The sequence below is a fragment of the Carex rostrata genome, chromosome 3 (genome assembly GCF_964058835.1).
Source record: "Carex rostrata chromosome 3, lpCarRost1.2, whole genome shotgun sequence".
Classification (NCBI taxonomy): domain Eukaryota; kingdom Viridiplantae; phylum Streptophyta; class Magnoliopsida; order Poales; family Cyperaceae; genus Carex; species Carex rostrata.
The window spans coordinates 12,289,428-12,314,386 of record NC_135920.1 but is presented as its reverse complement, the minus strand read 5'-3'; the positions used below and the strand labels follow the sequence as shown (position 1 = coordinate 12,314,386).

The window sequence follows — 24,959 nt, the reverse complement described above, 5'->3', positions numbered from 1 at the left end:
GATAAGTTATGATATTCTTGGGATTAAAGGTTTTGGAATTTGAACTTGTCCTATAAATAGAATTGAACCCGCAAAAAAAATAAATCTGAAAATCAATGTGACTAATCAAGAGAGAGTGGTGTAGTAATCTGAAAATCTGAAAATAAATAGAATTGAACACGCAATAATCTTATTGCGATGCGTGCGGATCGGACGGTAGAGAAACCTTTCAGATTCAAATTTGAGTTCGATGGGGCATTTTATACTTTTAATGAAGGGTAAAATAGGTATTTTATATATTTAGAATGAGTTTTAATATAAAAGACAATGAAATGGGTAAATATGTGAGTTTTTGAACTTTAGAGGGGGGAATACGTAATTTTGAAGTATTTGAGGGGTATACGTGAAATTCCCCCTTTTTTTGAGGTTATAAATATCTTTCTGTATCACGAATTCGTATCCTCTGCATTAACTCAAAAATGAATCGTTCGAGTTAATGTATCTGAACCATCCAAATAGCTTTAAAATTCGTGAAGAATAGATCCGCGCTAATATTAGAAACCATCTGCATCATAGACATGAGGCGAATGAACTCCATTTATAATCAGACGGCCGAGATACATTAACTGAAAAACGGCCGAGATATGGTTCTTTCTCGGACTAGTTGCTAGCGGATTCCGACAAGGCACGCACTGTGTGTGTGAGAGAGAGAGGGATGTGATACAAATTGGCAGCCTCTGCCAAACTTTCAAAGAGAGAGAGAGATTGTCAGGTGATTGATTTTTAAGAGAAGAAGAAGTTGAATAGACGTACTGTGTGAAAGAAATATAGATTTTGGGCTGCTGGGCCTATTTTAGAATTTTATTTAGCTTAAGTTTTAAGTGTTCATGGGCTGCTAGTTTAGACTAAATGGGTGATTTAAGAGTAGTAGTAATGGAGATGTTAGATACAACTGGAGATGTCAGAATTGCCAGATTAACTATATATATGCTATTCCTTCTTACGTAAGCTACGAAGAAAAGGAATGGAAATAGAACCTTCTAGTTATTCCTTTTTCATATTCAATACATTTACATTAAAAATTATATCAAAAACATACAAAAATTCCAAATTCATCAATCTCAGTCACAAGCTCGTGTTATGCTGTAACAGAGATGTGGCCGTTCGTTAGGAAAATACCGTCTGGGTTCTCCTCTTCTTCCACAGCCGAGGAAGTTACTCAAGGAATAGATGGGACAGGCCTCACTGCCATTATTACAGGTATTCTTCTGTGGTTTAGATCATTATATTGAAGGTCTCTCGTCTGATTCAGGTATTATTTTCATTTTCTATGTTTTTGCTAGTTAATCGATAAACGAAATTTGAAAAGGGGTGAATCGTAGTACCTGCTTGGACCCTTTTGTTTGTTAGTCAACGATGCCACGTGTAGCACCAGCCACCAGGTTTTTTGTGGTGTTGACAATTGAAAAATATCGGTGGTCTCAGTTAGAACCTTGAACTGCAAAAATGAGTTAAATTATTTTGTAGGAGATTCTAAACGGTTGAAACCGATCTACTTCACGAGTGATGCATTTTCATTTCAAATTTATAAATTTTTGAATTAATTTAGTATGAAGGCAAGCAGTAAAAAAAAAACATCATTTTCTAGAGCTTGACTTCATACTAAATTGATTTGAATTTTTACAAATTTGACATGTAAATGCATTACTTGTGAAGTACATCAGTTTTGATTCATCGTATGAAGTCAATCCGATAGGTTTTGGTGTTGATCTCACCAAAGGGCTTGGTGAGCTTAAGAACACCCTAGTTCTACTCTTAGTTTATGCCTGCCTGTCTTTACCATTTAAATTTCCCTCTAATTCCAACAAGATACTTTTTTTAGGTGCATCAAGTGGTATTGGCATTGAAACGGCTCGAGCACTTGCACTTAGAGGTGTACATGTGGTGATGGCTGTACGCAATGTCTCTAGTGGCAATGTCGTGAAGGAAGCTATAGTGAAAGAAACTCCTACTGCAAGAATTGATGTTCTAGAGTTGGATCTTAGCTCAATGGCATCTGTACGAAAATTTGCTTCAGAGTTTGATGCATTGAATCTTCCTCTTAATATCCTGATGTAAGCTCTCTTTTATTTATGGTAAAAGTTCAACATAATTTAATTGTTGGGATTAGCTGGGCTACCTTCTTCTTTTTCTTCTTCAAACCCTTTATTTCCAAACAAGTTGGATAGGCTAGAAATGAAACCCAACCAGAATAAGCAACACTTCCCAGGAGGTCATCCATCCCCCAATTCATGAGGGTTTCATTTCCATAAAGAGGATGTTTTTTGACAGCCGGCTCGAACCCTCCTCCTTTTTCCTGGCTTGGGACAGGTGTGCTGTGTAGAAATTACACAGGCGGAGATTGAGAAAAAAAGAGATTGAATAAATAAAAGCCTTTGAGTATCATAGGGTATTCTATCATCTGAGTTGGTTTGGTTGGAATTAGAATCTGTAGTTTCATGCATAAAACATCAAATGGACCGTAAATGAGCCAAGAACAATTGAATTAGGATACCAGCATGGCCAGACATGGCAGTATATCCTGGTAATGTACTGCATGGAGGGCTTGAGAGGTAATGAATCAAAATCTGATCTGGTAATTCTCTTTCCTGGCTTCCATATGGTTTGAAAGGAATATTAACAAAATATATTGGAAGATATTAAAAAATAATACTAACATGTTTCTTTCTTTTGTTCAAGAAACAATGCAGGAGTACTGGCAACTACATTTTCACTTTCTCAAGATGGATGGGAGCTCCAATTTGGGACTAACCACATAGGTATACTGTTTTTCTGTTTTTGTTGATTCAAATTGCAAGTTGTTCCAAAAGTTGCACTGAATCCAGCACTGACTTTAATTGGGGTCAAATTGGATCGAGGATTTAAAGTACAGCTAATTTTTGTTTTGTTTGTGCTTTATACATTCCGAGAAGTCTGTTTTTGTAGGGCACTTTCTTTTAACGAGTCTCTTGTTGGAAAAAATGAAATCCACATCTCATAAAAGTGGTATTGAAGGCCGCATCGTCATTGTTTCTTCTGAGGGACATAGGCTGACTTATTGGGATGGAATTCGTTTCAATAAGATAAACAACGGAGCTAAGTAATGCATGATGAAGAATGATTTTTTCTCAAGTTATTATCATATCTAAACAATTTTAATTTTAGTGATTGAAATGGCTTTTAATTTTGCAGGTACCAAAGGTACCTAGCTTATGGGCAGTCTAAACTTGCTAACATTTTGCATGCTAATGAGCTTGCAAGACGCTTAAAGGTACATCTTTCGAGTATTCCAGACAAAATGTTTGATAAGCTTTGATCTTAGCACTTTGTGCACAATATCTAGGAAGTATGTTCTTAATTATATTTTGGAGAATGCATTTGATACCCACAAGTACTATACTAAGCAGGAGGAGGGAGCTAATGTAACAGCTAATTCACTTCATCCTGGACTCATTATGACTAGTATTTTCCGCCACCAAACTTCTATTATTAATGGTAATTTGTTGCTTTAACTTTTTCATTTTTCATTTTTAGTACTTCAACTAAACAACTTAAAAGTAATTGGGTGCTGATTAACCCACCCTTATCAAGTAGTACTGTGCCCTTTGAAGAACCTCAAAATATTGAATCCAAAAAACACACTATTGATCACCTTTAGCTATATTCTTCCATAAATAAACTACATGTTTGTCCTATCTGTTTGTGGGTAAAATAAAACAACAAGACAGGAATTTTAGGTTGGTTTAGATGCTCTTGAAGAAGTTTATAATTTGAGACAGGGTGGCTAGTGATGATATTTTCCATTTTAGTACGTGTAATGTGAGATTTTCTTGTTTGAAGGTACTACATATTACTCCTTGTGTTTTCAAGCCTGGCTTGGAAGTAATCAGGTTTATATAATCCAGGAAGATGATTTTAATATCGATAACTGCTTTTTTTGTAGCTGCTTTAGGTGCAGTTGCAAAGCTGGCTGCTAAGACAATCCAGCAAGTAGGGCATCTCTAACTTACGATTCTTTTGAGAAATATTGTAATAGCAACACATAATGATTGCATAACAGCCTTATGTGTTGCATTATAGGAATTTTTTTTATCGGGGCTTGATCCAACCTGTACTGATATAACATAAGTTTTCCTGTATTTTTGGTGGTGGTAGTGGTTGTTTAGGATTTTTTATTTATTTTTTTTGGTCGGGGGGTTGCAACTGATGGTAAATTCTCTATTAGCCCATGATATATGATTTGCTAAAACATTAATTAGATGTCGAGGAAGAAAAAAGAGGTCAGTCTGATTTTTTTTTCCTCTTTTAGTAATGTTCTTGTGATATCTGTAACTTTATTATTTGTATTTGCAGGGTGCTGCGACGACATGCTACGTTGCGATGAATCCAGAAGTTAAGGGCGTAACTGGAAAGTTCTTTAAAGACAGTAATGTATGCACACCAAGCTCCCAGGCTTTGGATCATGAATTGGCAAAGAAGTTATGGGATTTCAGCATGAACATCATTCAAGCTTGATTTGTTTTGCTACAGCCATAATACATTTTTATTCATACTTCTCCCTTAATAAGCTTTTCTTGCCAACAGCTAGCAATATTTGTTTTCTATGATTGCTAGCCTTTTTATTTGCTTTTTTTTTCTTTTGTTATCATAATCGGTCAGCGGATTGAGAGCAATGCAAATGATTTAGTGGCTATACATCTGGTAAACTTAACTAAATTTTCACAAAGTTCCAGCTAATAGAGCCGTAAAACGGATTCACGGATTCATAGCCTTAGCTGCTGGCATTACAGCTTGAGGCACGCAGACACTTGGTTGTAGTGGGTCGAATGGGTTGGGATAGGGGTGTCAACGAGCTGGCTTGGTCGGAGTTAGGTGAGTCGGAGTTAGGTCCTAACTCAGCTTGTTAATTATGAACTGAGTTTAACCTAGGACATTCGAGCTAAAATCTCAGCTTGAAATCGTGACAAGCCAACCTGAGTTGGCTCGTTGAGTCTGGCTGGATCTTGTTTTAAGAAGAAAGTAAATTCTACAAATTTTTTTGATCGAACTGAACTAAGCTAGACAATATAAAATGCATACAAATTCACAAATTAATGCCTTGCAGAGCTGGTGAGCAAGTTAGGCCTCAGTTTGAACTCGTTAATTTTGGACCGAGCTAGTGACAAGTTGGCTCGTTAAAAGCTCAATTCAGTAACGAGCAAGTCACGATCGAGCCACGAGCTTTTTTGCCATCCTTGGGTTGGGTATATCTCCCTTTTGCATGATCAATTGCAGGATCAATTGCATTGCAACAATTTGCTCATAGATGCTAAGATTTATATTTTGTTTGCCCAGATTATTACACGATTAGAAACACTTACTAATAGGTCGTCTTGAGATTTGAACACTGAACCTGATCTCCATTAGATCTTTGCCAGATAGCTATAATTAATTCACAGAAATTTATTTAAGTGTTCTATCTTCATATGAAATTCATAATGTACACAAAGGTGTCTGTTTCGTTCCCGAATTTTTTTTTTTTTCTGTAACATAAAAAAATTAAACCTTTGACATTAAAACTGGGAAATTTACATATCTCATAACCACTGGACTTCATGCAAAATGAATTCCCAAATTTATAAATTTTGTGTGTAAATGCATCATTCGTAAGGTAGACTGGTTTGAATGATTTGAATTTGTTGTTTGAAGTCTATTTAATGAATTTTGGAGTCACTGTATAACACCAATGTCATTTTTCTCAAAAGTACATGGGCTCGGCCCGTTGAGTGAACTCCCCCTTATAAACAAATAAGGCCCAAGCTCAATATATATATTCTGTCATAAAGGGACAAAGGATCTGTAAAAAAACCGCCTATTTTGCGCTGTTAACTGAATAAAATAACCATCGATGGATATAGAAAAAATTCAAACAAGAATAGAATATGTATACGAGTAAAGCTAAGGTGTGATGCGCTCACCAAAAGGATTTGGTGAGCACAACTACAAAAGTATATCGGATCGACTTCAAATATCGAATTTAAACCGTTGAAATCCATGTACTTCATAAGTGATGCATGTACACGCAAAATTTTAAAAGTTTTAAGTTTATTTGCTACAAGGTCAAGCGGTCAAAGGAATGAACATTTTATAGGTTAATTTATAAGTTGTTTTATATATTCAATTTTTATCATTTATTTGATCGCTTGACCTTGTAGCAAATAAACTCGAAACTTTTAAAATTTTGCATATACATGCATCACTCATGAAGCATATGGATTTCAACGGTTTTGATTCGATATTTGAAATCGATCCGATATACTTTTGGAGTTGTGCTCACCAAACCCTCTTGGTGAGCACATCACACCCTAGCTTTACTCTATGTATACAGTATATATAACCATTTTCCGAAGATAGCACACTGTTAGGACTAAATGGAAGACAGACCCTTTGTCATTCGCAGTTCGCAACAAAATTTACTTTCATTGTTGTTTACATTCCATTTATATTTTATCTACTTTTCTTTTCTACTTAGGTCTCAATTGTTTTGAGACTACTTTTTTTTAATAGTAATTTTTCTGTTATAAAACTCTTGTAACGGTTTATCATCAATGAGATGAAGACTTGACTCTTGTTTTTCCTAAAATCAGTTATTGACTGAATGACATTTGATTATTCTTTATTGATTCTTTATACCCTTTTCTGAATTTTTTTTTTTAGAAACCATACATAAAAAAAATAAATTTTACCAAACCAACTTGATTGCTTTGTTTTTTACAAAAGCCATAAGAACCGAGATGCCAGTTCGGTCCGAGATCTCATTTTTTTTCTGACCGAAATGACAATTCAGTCCGAGTCGTTTTCATAGATTTTAGAAAAAAATACGTTGAAAAATTATGAAAATATATCGGACCGAATTGCTATTTTAGTTTCAGAAAAAAAAAAAATTTTGAACCGAAATGGCATTTCAGTTCGTATAACTTTTGTAAAAAAAAATAATCATGTTGGTTTCAAAAAAAAAATATATATATATATATATATATATTTTTGGAAAAATTAATTATTTGCCACTCCAAAACCTTTAAATTGTAAAAATGCCACTCTTAAGCTTTATTAATTTATAATTTGACCACTCCTAATAATTAATAACTAAAATACCCTCCCTCTTCTCCTCCTCCTTTTTTTTCTTCTTCAGCCTTCTCTTCTTCTCTTGCCACGGCGAAACAACATATCTCCCTTTAAAGTCTAAGTCAGCTTCTCCAATAGAAATGTTCTTCAATTTTCTCTTTTGCTATTCTTCGGAGACAGTAGGCCCCTTTAAGTCATGGGCCTCTAATTTTGGACAATTTAACACAATATACAACTACTCGGTACATACTCTGCCTTCAATTTTATGGGCCAATATTTAAATGGCCAGCTGAGGTAGACTGTCATTAAGAAAATCAAGTTATTTCTTTTAATTTAAGTCAAAACTAATTAAAAATACAAAATTTGACTGGAAAAATATTCAGACCTACATTCCTGGTTGAAAGGTTTTTAATTTTGCTACTTGTTTTGTTCATTAATTTAGCGCTTGAATGAATGACGAGGCTTCAAAAGGCGTAAACCTTCTGTTCAAGTGATTAATTATTTTACTGTTCAAGTGGTTTTCTAGATCGAATAGGCCTTTTGCCATGGCAGGAGAAGAAGATGAGGCTGGAGAAGAAAAATAGAAGAAAAGAGGATATTTTAGTCATTAATTATTTGGAGTGACAAAATTACAAATTAATGAAATTTAGAATGACATTTTTACAATTTGAAGGTTGTTGGATGATGGCTGTTCCCTTGATTGGGATAAAAGAAAGGACTAGCTACCAATATTACAGAACTCTGTAAGCATCCAAAATATATATGTCCCTGGATAAAAGAAAAGACTAGCTACCAATATTACAGAATTCTGTAAGCATCCAAATTAAATACGTCCCTGGATAAAAGAAAGGACTAGCTACCAATATTACAGAACAATGTAAACATCCAAAATTATACGTCCCTGGCGATGGTGGCAAGTCGACACCGCCAACCGAATCAAGCATCATTTCTGATGTTTATTTCAATTTTACAGTAAGTTTTGTTTCACATTGCTTGGCTGTACTAGCAATAAGAATTTTCTTTATCTAGGATTGCAGATGTAAAAAAAGACACCGTTATCATTATGGGTACTAGCTAGTGGGTCGTTAGTCAATTTACACTAAGGGTGTGCTCTAATTGAGGTTACGTGGAGGGAGAGGAAGGAAAATATACTGTGCGGAGGTGAACGATGCCTCAGACCGCAGCTGCCCGAAGGTTTCACCTGCACCAGAACTGAAGAAGCAAAGAGGAAGCGGAGATGAACGCGTATTGTGCGGAGGTGAACGCATAGTGATTTTTAGCGACAATCCTCACCCCTAAAACGAAGTGTAAAGATTACTGTTCGGAGGTGAGCGTCTTCCTTCCCCTTCCATTAATGAAGATTTTCACCCTCAATTGCGGAGCACACCCTTAAGGGTCATACAAACATTCATGAGAAAACTGCACAAGTTATTCACATTTCTTTTGATTAATTGATGCATATTCTCAAAACTTGCATTGATGGAAGCTTAGAATGCGTATCCTCTGCATTAACTTAAAAAAAAAATCTTTTGAGTTAATGAATCTCAACCGTCTAATTTTAAACAAAGCCAATTTGACCTTTGCTTATGACATAGGGGGTACTTTAATATTAGTGCAGATCTTGTCTGCACGAATCTTAAAACAAATCGGATGGTCAATATTCATTAACTGAAAAGATTCCCTTTTGAGTTAATGCAGAGAATACAAATTCAGGAAGCTCATGGTGATCAAGAGATATCTCTTTGGTAATGGTATTATATATTGATTTTGTTCCTTTCATATCTAAACTTGTAGTCAGTACCAGGTCCGGATCCAGACTGTCTGATCAAATCAGGACGGTTCCGAATCGAGTTAGGATTTGTGAGATTCCTTTAATATTCGTGTAGATTTTGATTAGATAGTCCAGATCTAAACTTAGCGGATCTGAATTTGTGTTACAAAGAATAGTTGATATATATACTGAAAGGCTCCATTGCATGGAGAAGCAGGGTATATGATGCGCATTGGATCAAATTCGTTTCTATGTCTGAGTCATTTGATTTGAGTGGAGGTTCGTATAAAAAATTAATATTGTAAACTGTCTGCAGAATCTAACCACCGGATACACAAATTTGACGTGAAAAAGAGAATCATAATAACAGATTCTTTGTTCTCTTGTAACATCAAATGAGTTCGGCTCAGTGGGTGAAGCTCCCATATGTAACACCAACCTTTTTTTGTTCTTTTTTTATGCATGGTTAAATTAAGCTTATATTAACCGAGAAGGCGAGAACTGAAAATATTTCAAATATATTAAGGACTTAAGCTAATCATGATCAAATCCTTACGCACTTATACTCACCCGAACTTTTTTTACCATCTTTAAATAAATAAACAATTTAATCGATTTTTTGTAATTTAAGATTTTACCATTTCCACAGGTTATATTTGCAAAGCCATCAAGTTGGTTATGCAAGTATATATAAACTGCGGGACCAAAGTGCATTATATATGACACTGAGTGTATTAATTTGATCCCGCAGTTTATATATACGGAACCACCTTGCTGGTTTTGTAGGTATAACCTGCAGAATTAGTAAAACTAGAAATTAAAAAAAAAAAAGTGTTTAAAATTGTTTATTTTTTTTCAAAGATAGTAAAAAAAAATCTTTGAAAAAAAAATCGGTGTACACACAAGGGGGAAAACACAAGCTGACAGTTCCAACAATTATAAACGGGCAGAATTAATAAATTGAGATTGAATAAATTACTGTACTGTAAGAATATTTATAAAATATACGAATAAAACTGTTATTTTAATGTACAAGAGCAACTCAATAATTTCTAATTACTACTTAGATCTGCCAGATTGAAGTAAACAATAAGAATTGTACATTAAAAATAAGAGAGTTTCAATACCTAAAGCCTTTCATATTTTGTATTTTCGTTTTCAAAGTTTAAACTATCGATCTGAACATCTCAACATGATATCCATACTAAAATACGTTTGATGATGAAATTTAATAATTTTTAAAAAAAATTTAATATCTTTTAAGATAGGTACAAAATTACTATTTCTGGACCGTTCAAAAACAGTGATTTTCTACATATCTAAAAAATAGTAAAATTTTTCAAAAATTATAAAATTGGGTCTTCAAACATATTTTAATATGGATATCATGTTAAGCAGTTCAAGTCGATAGTATGGACTTTGAAAACAAAAATATAAAATGTGAGACATGATGAGATATTGGAACCTCTAAAAATAAACCAGATACAATGAGGACTATGAAGACACGGCGTGTCTCAGCTGTGTCCGTACATTAACCGTGTCTTGACTGTCAATAGTCAATTGACCCCGCATTTCCCGTTTATCTATGATAATTTATGATAATAATGTTGTCAGATTAGACACCACCACGACATGTTACTTCAAATGACTATTAGAAGAGATGGCAAAATCTCTTCCTTTAGTACCACTTTGACGACAAGTATATCTTTTAATTTTGTCCGTTAGGAGATTGATTAGCAAACCATGCTCAATTATGTATCGTAAAGGTGAGAATATAACAAAGATATTCGATTGATAAATGGTGTTCAACTCAAAATAGTAAGGCTCTTACACAGGTGCTTTAATTTGCCCCAAACGCAGGTGATTCCGTCTCGATAAAGATTGAAAGGATCAGATACAACAAACAAATCCCAATGCATCCTCAAAATATTATGCGGAGTTGTTCTTCCGAAATTTTTAAATGTACCATTTTCTCAAAAATAATAAACCAAAAAACTCTCTTTTTTGAAAAATTTGAATTCTCTATAGCCGCACTTAGTGGATGTGGACTCATTTACTGGAGGCCGCATCTTGCGGATGAAGCCCCATGATAGAATTCGCATCTAGCGGATGATATTCTAGATCTCATCTGCTAGGTGCAGACTTTATCTATTTTACATTTTTTTAGATAGGTAGAAAATCACTTGATCTAAAAAATTCTGCACTATTTAGATATTTGATTTTCTATCTATATAAAAAATAATAAATTTTTTTCAAAAAATATAAAATTTAGTCTCCAAATACATATTAATATGGAGAACAAGATGAACGGTTTTGATCGACCATTAGAATTTTGAAAACTTGAATATTGAGTCATAGCACCGTAGCCCTCTATATGCAACCCATAGCACCGTAGCCTTACTCCTTTTTGAGATTATTCATATTCTAATCTTTTTTTTTTTGCTCATTCTTTTGTATTAAATTCTGACCTTTTAAAAAAAATGAAATTTGAAATGCAATAATTTAAATATAATCTATATGATGCATATAATATATTTATCAAAATGATGAGATTTAATGTATGTTTAATTATATACATCAAGCGATTTTATGGTTCAAAACTGACAGTTATTAATGCAATACCAAATAATAATTTAATTGTATGAAATTTGATTGTTCGACCACATATATATTGAATAACATATTTATATTATTATTATTATTATTTTCAATTTTCAATCTTACTTGAACTGGTCGCAGTGACCATGCATCATTTCATTTGAGAAAACTTCATAATCTATATATGTTCATACATATTATAAAAAAGACACCAATTAAAATATATATGCCTCTCATATCTATTACCTTTTTTTCTTCTGAAATAAGTTAAATTAGAATTGTTTGATCTTAAGGTTGTGCTCCATAACCACTCATGTAAAGAGAAGAAAAGAAAAAAGAAATGAGAAACATAAAATTAAAGTTGACCTTGGCTATTTTATACACATGTTTGATCAGTTTCACCTTCTCTCCTCGATCTTCTTTCCCTCAAATTTTCCGGTTCTGAAACAAATAAATTCCTCGATCGATCGGTCAGGTCCAGTCACGATGCCTCTCCAGTCTCCCCTCCCTTTCTCACCTTTTTCTTTAATCGCAGAGTTCCGAAGCACAACCTACCAACCTACCATGAACCATGAACCATGAACCATGAACCATTCAAAGGTTCAGATCAGATTACTGTTAAATTGCAATGACAGAAATAGACGCAAACTCAGGAGTACTGACAACAAGGTCTTGGGTCAAATCAGGGATATGCATTTTAATTTTAAGTCTCAATTAATATTATTAATCCCCTCTGATTTCCCTTTTAATAAGTGCTACTAGTTATCTTCCACTAACCCTCAAAAAAAATAAGTGCTACTAGTTTGAGTTACGTTGCCAGGTCTCTTTCTTTTGTTAATGCAGCACGCCACTAATCAATTATCAATACATTAAGTTTATTACTATATGCTGCGGCCTGGGGCCCATATTTTCTTAGGATATAACATTAATTAACAAATTAATTGGGATTATTCGTTTAATTAGAAATAATATTCATACTAGAAGCCACTAATCCGACTTGATTCATTTGCAATTAGTTTAATTAGTTTACTAGAATTAATTAATTACCACATTAAGTAAAACCTTACATCAACAAACCAACGTAACAGTATAGTGACTAGTAACCTGATTGAACTAATTAATATAAAAGTAGTTCATTTTCTCAATCACCTCGGTGAAACAACAAATAAATCTAAATTTTTATTTACTTGAGTGTTAAAGCTGGTGTTGCTAATTTTTTTTTTACATGAAAAAAACGGATGAAATAATTATAAATAATATAATCGTTATGATGATTATATTGCGTGGCGAGCCATCGGTTAAAACAGTCTTTTTATGGAAATGAACCCAATCTGAATATTGTTGTTGTTGTTGTTGTCGTCGTCATAATTAATCACAATTTTTATGAATAATTTAATACTCTTATTAATATATACAGAAACATCCGTAAAAAAAATGTTATCTATCTACTCTATAATAAAACATAATTTATAAAACATATATTCCATAGACTTTATAAGATTCAGCATTATATATAGTTAATATAGTTCAAATTAAAATTTTAATAATTATACGGCTGATCATGAAGCACATTAACCAAAAATAGCCGACTAATAATTATCTTCACTGAAGATATTGAATTTTGAATATATAATTTCCTCATTGAAATATAATTAATATATTAATCAATAAGCACTTGACGTACGTAGTTCATGGAAATTTTTTATTAATTAATTAGTCTTATCTAAGTATATTTGTATTTGGGCTTGGTGATAAAAAAAAAAAATATAGATTTATTAAAGTGGCACATCGATTAGTTAGACTTAATCTTATAATTTTTCTCGGCACTTGTGTTTTGAACTTGTTGGATAAAAAAAAAAAAAACTAAATAGTGTAAATTATTTTTGACAAATATGAAAACGTAAAAAGAGAAATTGAATTCATTTCAGGTTTTCAACCTATGAAAAAAATGTGCAATTTTTTTATTCATACCTCTGTAAAATATTTTTTTTTCAAATAAAAATTAGAGGTTAAACCACCTAATTATTTAATATTCTTGTTATTACAACAAAATATTTTTTTCATATGAATTTCGAACTCATGACTTTTTACATAAAAATTATGTGTCTTTAGTCCTAGACTAAAGACTAGTTCTTTATAAAATAAATTATTCTATTCAAATGAGGACTAAAATATAAAATATAGGATCTTAACTATAAATTATTGTTTCAATTCTACTTTTTTTTCTATTACATTCATATTTTTTTTTTCCTTTTTGATAAAATGAAGTACAAACCTCTTAATTTTTAATATCCATAAAAAAAAAAATCAATATGAGTCTGTGACCTCCAACTAGAGGATTAATTTTGCCCGCCTAGGGCATGCCCGTCCTGCCCGCCCGTGTACCCGTGCCCGAGCCCGGCTATAGGTCGGGTACACGGGTACGGGCAAAAAACGGGCCGGACTCGATTTTTTGGGCAAATACCCGACCATACCCGGACCGACCATACCCGTACCCGACCATACCCGTACCCGTGTACCCGTGCCCGTACCCGTTTACCCGTTGTACCCTACCCGGGTACCTGTACCCATTGTACCCTACACGGGTACCCGTACCAGTTTAAATTCAAAATTTTCAAAATTTTAAAAATTCCCCCCAACCCATTTAAATTCTGTTTTTTTTTTTCTGTTTTTTAAATTCTGTTTTTTAAATCTATTTTTTTATTTTTGTTTTCTAATTTCTGTTTTTTAAATTCTGTTTTTAAATTCTGTTTTTTAAATTCTGTTTTAATTTCTGTTTTTTAAATTCTGTTTTTTAAATTCTGTTTTTTAATTTCTGTTTTTTAATTTCTGTTTTTTTATTTCTGTTTTTTAAATTCTGTTTTTTAAATTCTGTTTTAATTTCTGTTTTTTAAATTCTGTTTTTTAAATTCTGTTTTTTAATTTCTGTTTTTTAATTTCTGTTTTTTTATTTCTGTTTTTTAAATTCTGTTTTTTAAATTCTGTTTTAATTTCTGTTTTTTAAATTCTGTTTTTTAAATTCTGTTTTTTAATTTCTGTTTTTTGATTTTATATGTTAGATTCATTTTTAATAGGTTAAAAAATTGGTTTTTTAATTTATGTTTTTGACTATGTGAAGTAATTAGATTTGTTTTTAATAGGTTAGATTTTATTTTTGAAATTCGGATTTATTTTTAATAGGTTAAAAAAGATGTTAGATTTATTTTTGTGAATATGTTACATTAGATTTTATTTTAAAAGTGTTAGATTTATTTTTAAATAGATTAGATTTATTTTTGAAAATGTTAGACCTATTTTTGAATATGTTAGATTTATCTTGAATAGGTTAGATTTAATTTTGAATATGTTAGATTTATGTTGAATAGGTTAGATTTATTTTTAAAAATGTTAGATTTATTTTAAATAGGTTAGATTTTTAATTTATATTTTATTGTTTTAAAGTAATTGATTTAAGATATTTTTTATTTATATTTTATTTAACATATTAAAAATAAATGAACGTTTACAAAATATATTATCAATTTAAAATGAACGTTTAGAAAATATATTATCAATTTAAAATGTAAACTAAACATTTCAAGATATAAATAAATTATGAAACTATATAGTTAGAATGAGAATTTGAAAATAAAATAAAATGACTCGTGTAAAGAAATAAATAAACACATTTGTACTTAGCCGAATAAACATACAAATTTTTGCAAGAATAATTTTTATATATAAGTTACAAATTTTATTTATTTAGGAATTATAAAGATGTGACTTGATAATTTTATGTATATATATATGCACTATTTGATATTGAAGTATTGAACTATTCATATTTTAAAAGTCGAATTATAAACACGTAATAATATTTATACGACACTGTTAAAAAAAACAGAAAAAAAATATCCTAAAATTAAAAAATATATTAGAAATTGATCAACTTTTGATCTATAAAATAGTTCTTTTAGACAAAATCAATTGTCCTAATCTGAAAATAATTTAATACCTAATTCTCAAATGAAAAAATCACGTTTATGCCTGAATATCTGTCTTTGCTCTCTTCAATGATGGAAATTAATTGTTTTGCTAATATTTTGTTTTGAATTTATTTGATTAAATATTAAGTGATATTTGACAATTTTCAAATTAAGTAATGAAAATGTTGAGTTTAAGAGTAGAAGAAGAAAGATAACAAAAATAAACTCAAATATTAGTTTTAGTGAAACTAAATAATTTGTCAAATATCACTAATTGACACAAATGTCATACACTAGAATTGCATAACACTTTTTATTATAACATTAAAAAATACACAGAATTGACACAAATTTCAATTTATTTGGATTTTTCTACAATTAGTTATGAATTTTCAAAGTTCTACCGTAAGAAAAAACTTCAAACATCTATAACTTTGGCTATGAGTGTCGGATTCACGCGTTCTTCGACTTTTCGGAAAGGGGAGAACTAGACGGATCCGATTTTGCAATAATAATTAGAATGAGAATTTAAAAATAAAATAAAATGACTCGTGTAAAGAAATAAATAAATACATTTGTACTTAGCCGACTAAACATACAAATTTTGGCAAGAATAATTTATATATATAAGTTACAAATTTTAATTATTTAGGAATTATAAAGATGTGACTTGATAATTTTATGTATATATATACACACTATTTGATATTGAATTATTCATATTTTAAAAGTCGAATTATAAATACGTAATAACATTTATACGACACTGTTAAAAAAAAACAGCAAAAAAAAACCAACAAAAAAACAGAAACAAAAAAACCAGAAAAGACAGCAAAAAAAAAAAAAAAAACCCGTACCCGCCCTACCCGTACCCGGACCGCTCTACCCGTCAAGGGTACACGGGTACAGGTATAGGACGGGTAGGGTATGGTTTTTGAAAAAAAATACCCGACATACCCGTACCCGTATACCCTAGTACCCATCATACCCGTACCCGAGACGTACCCGTACCCGTGCCCGGGTATACCCGGGATACCCGTACCCGCCCGACCATTAATACACTACCTCCAACACTGAGAATATTATTATTAACTACTAAATCTTTTTCCAAAAATTTATGTCATTCAAATATTGTTCGCTAACTATTTCCCAACAAAAATTTATGCCATTCAAATATGTTCGCCAACTATTTCACAACAAATCAACACTCCTTCCCTGTCTGACAGGTCCTTTGTTACGGGGTGGCAAAAAAGCTTGTAGCTCATGCCTTGATCGTGATTCGCACTTGACTCGCTCGTTACTGAATTGAGCTGTTAACAAGCCAGCTCGCCATTAGCTCGGTTCAGAATTAACGAGTTCAAGCTGACCTAGCTTGCTCGCCAGCTAGCTCGGTTAGACATCAATTTGCGAATTTGTATAAACTTATGTGTATTTTAAACTGTTTAGTTCGGTTCAGCTCAATCCAAAAAGTTTTTAAAATTTATTTTCTTTTTGAAACAAGATCCAACTAGATCCAGCTCGTCAGCTCGCGAACTAGCTCGGACTAACTTGTCACAATTTTAAGTTAAGGTTTTAGCTCGAATACCTTAAATTCAGCTCGCTCGACTGTAGCTCAGTCCAGAATTAACAAACTAAGCTAGAATTTAGCTCAGACCGAGTCACTCGTTGCCACGTGAGGTCCTAAGGTTCGAAACGACTGCTTGAACTTTAAGCACATTTTACAAAATCACTATTTCATGGTTAGTGAGGGCCTTCCGATGGATCAATTTGCACAAATTTTGATGTGGATTGGACGATTCTGACCTCACATCGGACTGAATTGGTATGAAAGCCATCGAACCGCTCCCAATTCTTTCATGGATCCGTGTCCTCCCAGGTACTTGACTCAAAAAAATTGAAATGCACGGCCCAGATTTAATATCAGCCGGTGCCTGTTCGGGATGATGAAGGGAGCGCAGTATTATTTTTGCTTTGAGATTCGTGCAAAGTTAAAAATTTCAATCTCGGGCCGTCCGATTTAATTGTACTCAGTCAGGTTACCTGAGGGGATGTGAATTCTTCCTTAATAGGCCCTTTGATCAGGAAAATGGAAGTAAGGAACGAAGTGATGTTGCTTCTATCAGTTTTTTTTTTTTAAAAAAAGTGATGTTTCGTCTCCCGCCCAATCCAATCCTGTGTGTTCTCTGTTCCATAATTAATAATGAAACTGATACGTTGAAGTTACGTACTATTGTTTGAATTAGGTCTGGAGATAACTTTAAAAATGATTTCAACAGAGAAAAAAAATGAAAGAGAGAAAGACAAGTGGTATCAATTCATTGTCTCCTCCATAAGACACGAAAATCATATATGGTCCCTCTTATTAATTGAAGTTTTAGAAGCTTACATCACAACACACTCTCTCTCTCTCTCTCTCAAAGAAAAAAAAAAGCATAATATTTGTCAAAAGAAAGGCTGGTTTACTTTGTTGAGATTATCATAAAAGAAACCAGACAAGAATCAGAAAGAAAAAAACATTTGTTGAGTGCGTATCCTCTGAGATATCTCATATTTTGCATGACCGACGTGTCCGGTGCCTATTCGGGGTGACGTAGGGGGCCAGTATTATTTGAGCTTTGAGATTCGTGCAGAACGTACTGCAACGGTTGAGATTTTCCAAAAAGTCACGCAAAATATGAGATATCTTAGAGGATGAGAATTCGTAAGTTCAGGGGTAAAGAATTTAATATAGCAGTTTTGGCTTCATGCAGCGCACATACTATAGAATCAATGCAACCCATGCTACATGTGGTTCGTACTTCGTACGCTGCATGAAGCCAATACTGTTCTGTCAAAACATTTACCCGTGGTTCAATAACAGGTTTAAATTAAAAATAAAAGGTGCTTCTATATATCTCGGCCTAGCTCGAATGCTCCAGCTAAAAGAAAATCTAATCCAAATCCTTTTCCAATCTCGTACCGGTACTTAGGGGCGGATGTATATGTTATATATGGAAGTCAATTGACCTCCATTAATTTTCAAAATACATATACTTATACAGTATATACGTAATTTTCTATATAGTTTAGAGTAAAATGCTATGGATATAAATTGATCCCCATTCGAGACATGAATATTTTTTATAATTCACCTCCATAATTTATAAAAGCCTGGCTCCGCTCCTGCCAGTAATAGAGAGACAGTAATTATATCTCTAAAAATTGTTCATGTTTACTGCTCTGTTCGTCCAATTAAGAAATATACAACAACAGGTGGTGCTAGTGGGACATTTTGGGAAATTAGAGAAACTGAATCGAAAAGTGCAAAAGGATAAAATTAATTAATTTTTCTGTCATATTCAAACCATTTCATTACTTCAGACAAGAAAAGACAGAGAAAAAAAAAAGCATTTGTCGAGTGCAAACAGTGGTTCAGTTACAGGTTAAATTAAAAAAAGATCTCTATGTTTTCTAATTAAAATTGGTGGGAATGCCCCACTTTTTTCAAAAAAAATAAAAAATAAAATCGGATCCAAGTCCATCTACAATCTGGTACTGGTACTAGAGTGCCAGTAATTATATCTGCACAAATTGCTCATGTTTAGTGCTCTGTTCGTTGAATTTGGAAATAAACAGTAACAGTTGCTAGGGGGACCAATTTTGGAAAATTAGAGAGACTGAATCGAAAAGTGCAAAGGGAGCAGCTTAATTAATTTTTCTGTCATACTCAAACCAATATATTAAACCAAAATATCAAACCATTTCATTCAGATAGTTTGGAATGAAACTACAGAATCTTAATTACGATGAAATCTAAAAATCTGCCATTTCTTGCAAGCACAAATGAAAATGCATATTACAGAAACTTATATTATAAAATTTTAAAATAGCACAATTGTTTTTTTTTTGAGGGGAAGCCAGTAGCTAGGCTAAAATAGCACAATTGAAGCCTAATCAGATCATACAGAAAGTACAAAGGACCCTTGAATATTTTTCGACAATGAAAAGCATTTCATTAGCGCAGTACGAACCATGAAGACCATGAATATTATACAGACAGACTCTTGGATATTTATACTTTTTGACAATTAAAAGGATTTAGCGTCCTTGGATGAGCGGAAGGCCGATGGCTGTAACAATAATCGTCGATGGAACACCGAACAAAATGTGCTGCCAGAAAGACAGGTTGTACCTGTGAGAACACAAAACATCAGAAACTTCTCTTTATACCAACAAAATATAAGAATTTCAGTTTAGTTCTCCATCATTTTCGGAATTGTAGTTTCTATGAAATTATTTACATTGTCAACATTATTTGGTCAATTTTGCATAACATGTATGTTCGAAAAATTGTGATAGAGACATGGTACTATTATGTTCTTTATAGAAAACGTTCTGAATAGCTAAGATATCTATACTTACCCGTGAGTTGGTGATCGACGAGCCTGTTCACACACGATCAAGTTGGCAGCAGAACCGAGAAGTGTAAAGTTTCCTGCTACTGTGCTCACCCAAGCTAGGATCAACCATGACCTTGTTTCAGCTGCCGGTGATATGGCTGCTGCCGATCTCGCCACTTGGACTCCCAAAAGAAGCACTGCATATTCCTCATGATATTAGAAACTATTGTTTATCATGTTTGCAATTATTATATGAATACATCGATCACAAGGTACGAACTAATGGCTCACCTGTCGGAACATTAGACGCTAGATTGGAGAGTAGTAGAATGACCAGAGAGAGAACAACTACCCCACTGGTATGGTTGATTCTAGCATAAGGCTCCATTAAGTTCCAAAATACACTCGGTATGCCAGTTCGGTTGAAGCCATCGACAGTTATGAACATTCCACAAAAGAATATAAGCAGAGAGTAGGATACCTGCCAAATTAAATGATGACAAATGATGATTAAATAATATTTTGAAGTCTAAGCTACAGCTGATTAAATTGATTTAAAAAGGTACATATCATTATGAATATGACACAACAAATTTAAAGGCCTATTGTACTAATATCATGGGTATAGAAAGAAACGGCTCTTTTCTAAAATTACTAAAATCTGACACAACAAAATTAAAGGCCTATTGTCTTAATTAATTTTGAAAGCTCATGTATACATAACAAAAGAACATGTAAAGAACAACTAACCTTATCGAGGCAAGGACCGGCATCTCTAAAATCAATCACCACGAGTGCTAAGGCAGCAGTTATAGCGACCCACGACATGTTAAGTCCCATGAGCAGAGCTGCGAGCATGCCTATTGCTACAACATACACAAAGGCCTTCAAGATCAGCGACTTCTTTGTCAAGCACCTCTGCATGTCAGCGCACTGCACTGACCCTCTACCCTTTTTCGACCGGGACTCGTGCGGGGGGGTCAACTCCTCAGGTGCGGGGCTCATGTGCGACATTCTTGCTGGAGAGAATTTATGCGAGATGACGTCTTCTTCTACCACTCCTTCCTCTATCATCTCTTCTTCACTTTTTCCGGAAAGTTCCTTCCAATACATGCATAATAACATCACTATGTTGACCACAACCCCAATAAGCATTGCCGGTGCAATACCGAAGAAGAACTTGAGGAAAGAAATCTTGCTCTCAACAGCTATGACGAGGTTTTGCGGGTTACCAATGGGGGTTGCGCTAGACCCGATATTAGCGCTAGATGCAAGGGCCAGTAAAAATGGTTTGGCAGGGAGATTATGCTGCCGTGCTAACTTGAGGACAAATTCAGTTAGCACAATGCATGTTGTATCATTTGTAAATAATGCACTAGCAAAGGCAGATATGAGGCAAACACGGCAGAGTAGATCCTTGCCGCCTCTACTTTTCCAGGAAAGCAGACGGCCCAAGTACATGAACATATTCGCTTTCTCAAGGTAGATGCTGACAACCATCGTGCCAAAAAGGAGGCCGAGAATCGGGAGATCTATTGAGGCATAGGCTTGTGAAGGGCTAATGACTTGAAATATGACCATGAGCATCGCACCGAGAAGAGAGCCAGCGGTACGACCGATTGGGAGGAAAGGGACAGCTGGAAATACAGCCAGCATCCAAAAGATACCGAAGGCAATTGAGCCGAGTACAACTTCGGGGATAGAAGCTAGCTTCATTTTTCTTGGTTATTTTTTTTTTCTTTTTGGAATGTGAAATATATAGAGGAGGTTTCGTTCACCGTAACTTGGTTCGAATTGGGAAGCTGGTGTTTAACGGATAAGAGTTACAAATGTCCTCTTGTCGATGCGAGCTTTGAGAAGGAAAAAAAGTAAGAATAATATCAGTACTAAACAATTACAAATTCTGCAATCTTTTTTATAATGGTGATTAAAGTGCATGATGCAAAACTTGGTAAGGCACTAGTATCCACACTTTATTTACTTAATCCTGCTTCATTTCATTTCATAGGTGATAGCAAAATATACGAGGATTCAACCTAATCGATCTTGAAGACCATCTTTGTTTTTTTTTTTTTGAGCGGGACATCATGTTTATCTAGTTAGTAGCTATTTTTTTAGAATATGATATTCGAGAGACAGTAAATGCTGAACAATAAATTAATTAAGAAGGCAAAAAGAAAAGATTAGCGTTATGCTACCGAATTTTTTGTACAAAATAAAAGCTGGTTACTTTATCATCAGAATCATATATAATTAAATAGAAGACTATAGAGGCATATCCTGATCTAAGTAATGTTATGGAGAATGAAGTAATGAAACACTACCAAAGAATTTAGACTAAAGAGATAGAGAGAGATTTACCTGCTTAATTTCTCTTACCAGATTTGCCGGTAAAGCAAAAAAGAGCGGGAAAAGTTTCATATGCTGCACTAACTTGAGTTGCCATTTTATAGAGCCTGGTCTCATTAATTATACTTGAGGAAAAATTAGCAAAAGTACCCTTCAACTATTACAAATACCAAAATAATTCTTCAGCGCTGTGGCAGTTTTTTTTTTCTTCATTTTTCAGTTATGATTGATTAACTGATTCTATACCAAGTTATGTTATATATGGTATACATTTTATGAGAAAAATCTTTCAGGTTGCAAAAGTATATCAATGAGCTAGCAATAGCTTTTTACATTTCACTTTTTATAAATATTTATCAATATTTCAAGCTTTTATTTTTTGCATTATATAGACAATAGTATGATAAGTATTCAACAAAAATTCTGAGTTGAAATTTGTGGGATTGATCATTCGATCATCTATTAATTCATCAAAAAAGAAATTTCGTCTAAGTATTTACCTATTCGATGTTTAATCTATAGCAACTGTTTTTCATCTCAAATTATAATTCAATATAAACCTAGAACAATACATACTAAATATGAATTATGTATTTAAGTGACCAAACTCCAAAGTGCAAATTTAATGAATCTTACGGTCAATTTTACAAAAGCTAAAGGAGTTGGTAATTAACTGATTAACTCAGTTGAACATGCTTTATCTATTCTACTTACTAATTAATGGAAAGGATTAGATTACCATATTATATATTCAACAAACCCACAGACCTAAGCTCCTATTGGAGAAGAGTGATCAAGCATTATAAGTTTTAAAGTTTCATTTTATTTATTTACGCTTTTGTCTTTTATCACCAAGTGACCCAGCTGTGAACTTTGCACTAGCTGAGAGGAGAGGATTAGATACCAGGAACAAGTGACATCCTATCAAATGCAAACATTTTTTTTCTTTTTCTCTCGTTGATATTTCTTTGGCAACGCACAAGGGCTTGATTTTCTAAACGTGGATTATTATATATTTATGTCCCATTTTTATACAGGAATGATGCATTGGTCGGTTTGAAAGCATACTTTATATAACTTAGATAATATAGTATATATCCAATTTGTTAGAGTCCTATAATAGAGAAAAGGTACCTTTGGATAGTAAATTAAGTACATAAATATCATGCTAGCTGGCTATAGTTCTAATATTAGGTATATATATAAACATCTTGTTTGCAGCCTATAACATGCTACTACCTTTTTACTTCCTATTGATAGCATTATAACATAGCAAAATAACAGCATGTTATTCACTACAGCATATTCAGACCCATTTATGTTTTCCAACTGTAAAATTATTTGCAAAGCAATCTAATTCCAATAATTCGTTTGTCTCAAGGAACATATTTCTGTTCTTCTTCTTTTTTTCACTACAGTAGATGCAATCTTGATTGTCACATAAATTTGGACCGAAATTTTTATTAATAACAAATTAGTTAATTAAATATCGATAATGGAGAACGAATCTGAGTTTTTTCGAGATATAGGAAAAACATGATAGTTTATAAAGTTCTCTGAACGTTATAGACTATCACGGCCTAGAACAGTGTCAGTTCATGCCAAAACAGGGTTTGTTTCTGATAGAAACAGAGGCCGAAATAGGTTGTTCCTGGCCGTAATAGTCTATAATGTCCCGAGGACGTTATAAACTATCACGTTTTTCCTATATCTCGAAAAAACTCAAATCTGTTCTCCATTATCTATATTTATTTAAATAATCTCCTATTAATAAAAATTTCGGAAATTTGGATGAAATATGATATTTGAGCTAGATCGCACCTAGCTATAGCAGATGCTCCTTATAGCTGGCTAGATCACACCTACAGCCCTGCCCACTACCATATGGTCCATATCACATGTTTTTTATTTATCCTTTAATTTGTTCATATGTTAATTGAACTGTCAGTTTCTTTTGAGCTTAATTTATTTTACATATCATTAGCTCTCATTTAATTTAGAGAGGTGCTAACTGTCTTCAGAAGTCATATGTTCTGGCTGGCTCCTCCATGGGTGAACAAAGTAATTTATCTGTATGTATTAACCTGCAAAAATTAATCTTACTTATATTATATAAAATTATGTACAAAAATTAATGGGAGAGTATCCGCGAGGATAAAATTGACTATCTGCGAGGGTATACCGATATAAATGTGTTTTTTTTATTAGCAACAATAGTATCCGTGAGGGTATACCGACAGTATTGGTCGCGAATACTCTCCCATTCTTGTATGACTCAAGACTTATTTCAAATTTGATGTTATTTTGTGATAATGTGACACAAATTTGTTACTGTGCAAATTGGAGGTAATTAATCTGACTCTTGACGATTGAAATCAGTCCTTTTAATCTAATAGTTATCCACGTAACATAAATTTGGTTCTAGTAATTGTAGAATGCTTTGTACGTTGTGTTTAATTTCCAGTAGTCATGTTGATCTATTATGATTTGAAAATGCAAATATGCTAGGTTACTATGACATGCAATGATTATCTTGCTTAAAATTGTAATTAATTGCAACAAACTAATAGTTTCCTTAGTTGGGAAAGAAAGTTATGTAATTAAACAAAAGAAAAAAATATATATATTGCTATGTAAAATGTTTGCTGGTAATGGCACTTCCTCTTCGTTGCTCTTCAATGATTACTATCTACAGTCATATTCAGCCGAACTTTTTTACTTTTTAGAAATATAAAAAAAAATGCCAAAAATGAGATAGATTCCTTTTTTTTCATC

General features: G+C 33.0%; 2 protein-coding genes across 2 annotated transcripts; one reads left to right on the top strand and one right to left on the bottom strand.

The window, feature by feature from the left end:
• The first annotated feature begins 1,111 nt into the window (after positions 1–1,111).
• LOC144551547 (short-chain dehydrogenase TIC 32, chloroplastic-like) lies at positions 1,112–4,708 on the top strand. Its single transcript, XM_078299550.1, has 8 exons — positions 1,112–1,239; positions 1,862–2,093; positions 2,719–2,798; positions 2,965–3,118; positions 3,211–3,289; positions 3,426–3,513; positions 3,962–4,008; positions 4,372–4,708. The coding sequence occupies exons 1-8, from the start codon at positions 1,134–1,136 to the stop codon at positions 4,531–4,533; spliced, it is 948 nt and encodes a 315-aa protein (XP_078155676.1). The 5' UTR covers positions 1,112–1,133; the 3' UTR covers positions 4,534–4,708.
• A 14,470-nt stretch (positions 4,709–19,178) lies between these two features.
• LOC144551548 (silicon efflux transporter LSI3-like) lies at positions 19,179–22,269 on the bottom strand. The gene is made up of 5 exons (XM_078299551.1): positions 22,197–22,269; positions 20,586–21,685; positions 20,127–20,316; positions 19,858–20,032; positions 19,179–19,627 (listed from the first exon to the last, which is right to left on the bottom strand). The coding sequence occupies exons 2-5, from the start codon at positions 21,549–21,551 to the stop codon at positions 19,534–19,536; spliced, it is 1,425 nt and encodes a 474-aa protein (XP_078155677.1). The 5' UTR covers positions 21,552–21,685; positions 22,197–22,269; the 3' UTR covers positions 19,179–19,533.
• Positions 22,270–24,959: the final 2,690 nt, after the last annotated feature.